The sequence below is a fragment of the Nicotiana attenuata genome, unplaced genomic scaffold, assembly GCF_001879085.1.
Source record: "Nicotiana attenuata strain UT unplaced genomic scaffold, NIATTr2, whole genome shotgun sequence".
Lineage (NCBI taxonomy): Eukaryota > Viridiplantae > Streptophyta > Magnoliopsida > Solanales > Solanaceae > Nicotiana > Nicotiana attenuata.
Genome location: NW_017670438.1, coordinates 447,138 through 452,689, shown reverse-complemented (window position 1 = coordinate 452,689; position 5,552 = coordinate 447,138). Strand labels below are relative to the sequence as shown.

General features: G+C 33.9%; 1 protein-coding gene across 1 annotated transcript; it reads right to left on the bottom strand.

Annotated features, from left to right (window-relative positions):
- Nucleotides 1-245: 245 nt before the first annotated feature.
- On the bottom strand, nucleotides 246-2,888 carry LOC109239418 (probable pectinesterase/pectinesterase inhibitor 12). Its single transcript, XM_019405984.1, has 2 exons — nucleotides 1,886-2,888; nucleotides 246-1,071 (listed from the first exon to the last, which is right to left on the bottom strand). The coding sequence occupies exons 1-2, from the start codon at nucleotides 2,838-2,840 to the stop codon at nucleotides 383-385; spliced, it is 1,644 nt and encodes a 547-aa protein (XP_019261529.1). The 5' UTR covers nucleotides 2,841-2,888; the 3' UTR covers nucleotides 246-382.
- Between the last annotated feature and the right edge of the window lie 2,664 nt (nucleotides 2,889-5,552).

Genomic DNA, 5,552 nt, shown 5'->3' with positions numbered 1-5,552 from the left:
CCCCCCCCCCTCTCAATGCCTTATGGGTCGAGCTTGTCGCACAGGGCTTGCCTAGTGCGATTTACATCCCCTGTGTTGTTTGCAGGCTATTATACAGTCGGGGATTTACCCACTGCGCACAAAGTGCTCACACGAATGGATATATATATATAAAAATATATATATATATATATATATATATATATATATAGGTAAGAACCTAAAAAATTGAACATAAATCAAATTTAATTCTAGATCCGCCACGGTAAGCAACCAATATCCACATGTAACTTCCATACATTAATAACACTTAGCCTGTTACAATGCTGCTTTTGCAGCTCATCAATAAATTGAAATTTGAGAGCTCTATTACAAACTTTACAGTTTTGTGAGACAACATATCCTATACCCCATCATCATAAGGAAAAGAAGTAGAATCTAACCATTCTTCTCCAGTAATAAACTCTGAAACCGTAAAGTTAGAAGCATCATAATAGTCCATTATGTGATAACCTAACCATGTAACTCTATTATCAGTCACAGATGCAGGACCAGTATTATCATACTCACCATAGTATAATGTATCCAAACTTTGATTTCCTGACCATTCTTTCCACCCTTCAGGTTCAATAAAACCGTCTATATACGACTCAAGGTATACCGTTCGCGAATAATTTCTCCACGGTCTTCCTAAGTAACTGTTGATATTACTAGAATTAGAGTATAAATCCTCTGTAGCTAAGATAGAACAATTTTGTATCGAGATACCAGTATACTCCTCAGGGGAGTCGCGCGATTGAGCTGTTATGACTGTGAATTGGCCCGGCATTGGCATTCTTGACACAATGTTACATCCTTGGAAAACAACTGCTGCATTTCCGAAAATGTAGTCTACTGTCCCGTAAATGTCACATTCCCTGTAAAATTGTCGAAATGAGTGTGCGTATAAAGTGTCCTGGAATCCTGTTATGGTGCACCTATAGATAGCCGCTAAATCTGCATTGATTCGAAGGGCAACTGCTTGGTGCTTCTCTGGTCCAGCTGTGTTCTCAAAAGTAATGTCACGAGCCAAGAATCCTTCACCAGAGACAGCTGAAATCAATCAAAGAGCATAATTATGTTATCCATACAACATTAATAAATATATACTCCTTAAATCAAACAAAGGAGCATTATGTTATCCATACAATATAACAACAACAACAACAATCCCAGTATAATTCCATAAGTGATCTCGGGAGAAATTTATGTGTACGCAAACTTTTAACCCTAGTTAGAAGGATGTCATCCACAAAACATTAATAAATATATTCTCCTTCTATTCTATTTTATGTGGCGGAGTTTGTACTACTATAGTCAGATTACTTTTCAGTGTGAATACAAGCTTAAATTCTTCAAAAAAATTATTATAATATTTATATATTTAGAAACTACATATAAAGTACTATAAGCCACAACAGTTAATAATTCAAAATATTTTAAGAAGTCTCATAAAAGGAAAATCACCCTAAATGAAATGCATGTCCAAACATAATTTCAAATTTCAAATACCATTTTTTAACTTAACTCCAAATACTACTTTTTTTCAAAATTTACAATTTTTACATTCAAACGCGTGCTAAATGTGTCTTTTTTTTTTTTTGGTTTCCCACCCGGTGTCCGGTACCCACATTGGAGCCCGACACTATATCCGGATTCGTGCCGCGTAGGGCCCATTCGGGGGAAACGCTCCCTACCAAGGATTTTTTCATACCCATGGCTCGAACTCGAGAGCTCTAGTTAAGGGAAGAGCAGTCACATCTACTGCACCACATCCTTTTGTGGTGCATGGTAAATGTGTCACATAAACTTGAATAGAAAAAAGTACATAAAACACAAAGAAAAAGTTTTTAAGTGATGAATTTACCTACAGTGGCAGATCTGAAAGTAGTCCAACCATCAACAACACTTCTATTACCAGTTACCACAGTAACATCACTCCCATCTCCAAGAAGAACAATGTTAGTTTTCCAACTTGGTATCTCTACATTTTCTTGATAAATCCCTTCTTTAACATAAATGAAAATTCTGTCATCACTGTTATTCGGTGCAAAATCAATAGCTTCAGTAATAGTACTGAAATTTCCAGTTCCATCAGCTGCCACTGTGAATGCCACTTCCTCATTCGGCTCATAATCACTCTGCAATATGTGCCTGTCTTTCTTAGACAGCCACCTCGGCGGCGTAGACAAAAGCCGACGCCGCCTAGTTGTATTCCCTTGTTTTTTAACTGAGTATTTTGAGAGCATTGACAGAGAATTACTAACATGCTCGTAAGTACTACTCAGAGAGTTAATAAGTGTGGATTTTAACGGACCAGTAGTAAAATCCAGGCCTTCTAAACAAGTGGCTTTGTTAGTCAAAGCTGCACTGAGGAACGCTTTTGTATCAGCTAATATTTTAGGGTTATTAGCTGAGACAGTATTGATTCGAGTGAGTGATTTCTTTATCGAAGATATTGTAATTTGATGAAGTTCTTTGCAATCTTGAACAATACCCTTTTGTTTTTCGACAAGATTTAAGCCTCCAGCTGATGAGAATAAAGTTGTGAGATGTCGTGTTTCAGATAAGGCTGATTGAAGAGAATGGAGGAGAAGGTTTAAGATGTTTGGGCTGATATTAATGGAGATTGATAATTTGAGTGAGTTGAAACAGGAATCTGGGTATGGAGTGGAGTTGCACAAGGATTTTAGAGAAGAAATATGAGTAGTGTTCAAAGTTGAAGAATTAGATGAAGAATTAAAAGCAAAAGTTGTTAGTATAGAAGATGTTGAGCACATTATCATGAGCAAGAGAAACTTCGTAATAAAGGAGGAGGCCATTCTTGACCGCGTTAGGAATAATGAAGAGAAATGATCCAAGGAATTTCACTTCTTATATAATAAAGTCTTGAATTTCACTTTTTATATCATATAGTCTGTTGGGAAAGACATGTATAATTAAATAGTTATATAATTACATAATTAGTAATTACATAATGTAGTAATTATGACTTGTTTGTTTGTTATAACTTAATTTATAATATAATTCTCATTGTAATGTCTGATTGAACAAATGTAACTACATAATAATAATAATAATAATTAACATGTAGTTAAGTTTTACTGTATGACAAAACAAATATGTAAATAAACAATATCAAATATTAGTTTTTATGTTAAAATATTCTAAATATTATTAAAAATACTAAATATTACTGATGAAATATTAAAATCTAAACAAATCAAATATGAGTTATTCACGTTGCTAGAGAAATAAGTCATATTGTTAGAATAAACTGCATATTCACATATTGTTGTATGTATATTTAAAAAATGCATAAAATATAAAATAACTTTCAAGAATGTAATATAAGAGGCAAATATTTGATGCACTAACATACAAGAAAAAACAAAGTACTGCCTGGAGCGGAAGCTACTGCTGCTAACATTGGAAACTTGGAAGGAGTTTTAGCGTGTCAAATTAACAAATACGTAATTAAATGAAAAACCAATATTATGCTAGAAAATTTAGAAACTTACTTTTAAAGCTAGTAAAATTAGTATTACCTCCGTTAAAAGAGTTTAGAATGGTTGGCGTATAAAATGCGCCAAAATTTCACGGTATAGCTAGTTTTCGGACTGGTCAATCAAAAATAGCCAGCATTTATCGAGTCAATGAAAAATAGCCACCGTTTTGCTGCAATAGAGACCGGTCCACCATAATATACTGGAGTTCGGTGCACTTGTGTATGAACTCCAGCATATTATGCTGGACCGGTATACTTTGCTGGCTCCAGTATAATATACTGGAGACTGGAGCACTGGTGCTCCAAACTCCAGTATATTATACTGGACCATTATACTTGCTGGAACTCCAGTATATTATGCTGGAGTTCTAGTGTATTTATGCTGGAACTCCATCATATTATGCTGGAGTTCCAGCATACTATCCTGGAACTCCAGTAGAATATGCTGGAGTTCAAGTATACTTATGCTGGAACTCCAGCATAATATACTGGAGTATTTTTCGGGTTTTGAACAGTGTTTTCGCTCAGATTTATCTTTACATAAAAAGTGGCTAAATTTTGATTACTTTTGAAATTGAGCTATTTTTGAACGATCAGTTGTAAATCTGGCTATTTTTAAAAATATCCCATAAAATGCAGTAACTGAATTATAAAAGAGTTTTCCATCAAGCAAGGGCTTTATTTGCAAACTGCAATGATTCTAAAGAAATAAACCAAGTATAAATAAAAGAAAAACTGATATAATAACAAAAATTGAATACACCAAAGAGAGCGCAACAAAAGAGCAAAAAGAGGTCAAAATAGCACGCCTAGCCAATTTTTGGACTGGTAATTGAAAAATAGCCAGCGTTTGCGAAGTCATTGAAAAATAGTCACTATTTTGCTTAGGCACGGAAAATTCAGCATAATATACCGGAGATTGGTGCACCTGTGAATGAACTTCCAGGAATCGAACGCACGAAAAGTTCCAGCATAATATACTGGAGATTGGAGTACCATGAACTTCCAGCATATTATGCTGGACCAGTATATTATGCTAGAAGTCCAGTATATTATGCTGGAACTCCTGTATATTATGCTGGAAATATTTTTCGGATTTTGAACAGTATTTTGGTTCAGATTTATCTTTACATGAAAAGTAGCTAAATTTCGATTACTTTTAAAATTGTGGCTATTTTCCAATTACCAATTATAAATCTGACTATTTTTTATTGCATCAATAAAAAAGGAAGAATTTGAAAAGTTACCTTGTAAATATATCAATTTCTTTATTCCCTTTGAGAATTGGAAAACTTCCTCTTATAAATTACACCTAACTCCCACCAACCAAGCAATTACTTGGCCAACCAGATAGGGTCAAGCTGTGTAATTACATCTACTAACATAAAGATACAATTGTCTTGTGACTATCATAACAGGGTCTTATTTTTAAAAGGCCAATCTGATAACAATATAGTTAGACATAGAGGTGTTCAAACAAACGACAAACTGTACAAAATCAGTAATTTGGATCAACCGGAAAAAAACAATTGACTTACAATTTTGTTTTGGTAGGATAAATAAAAAAATCGAACCAACCCAAGCTATGTACTTTCCTTCTTACACATAACTTAACACGAAGTAATTCATATTTTTTGAAAATTAATGAGAATCACTATAAATGGTCATTTATATTGGAATTCAAGCGAGCATAACTTGGGACATTATGGTGCTTGGATTTGGAAATAAACAAAAAGATACCTCAAATTGAAAAAAGAGGGTAATATTGGATCTTATTCACATGCTAAGAATCTTTCATGTCACGCAGAATTATTTTTATCTTGTTGTGGATTTTGGGAAGTAGTCAAGATGCAGATAATGGTATAATTGTTTAGCTTTTTTCGAGAATTACTGCTTTATTGTACATGTGATTTCAAATCACATACGCCAAAAGATTGGAAGTTGTGTCTGTAAAAAGGATGGGGGGTGCTACTGTCTTTTTTCTTGTTCTTTTTTAAATTTTGCTACAATTATATTGAGGGATTAA

What these genes read in the sequence shown, in the direction of transcription:
- LOC109239418 (XM_019405984.1), bottom strand. Translation starts at nt 2,840, where the DNA reads ATGGCCTCCTCCTTTATTACGAAGTTTCTCTTGCTCATGATAATGTGC. An exon ending in TTTCAGATCTGCCACTGTAG is followed by an intron (nt 1,072 to 1,885) that starts GTAAATTCATCA and finishes GATTGATTTCAG; the next exon opens with CTGTCTCTGGTGAAGGATTC.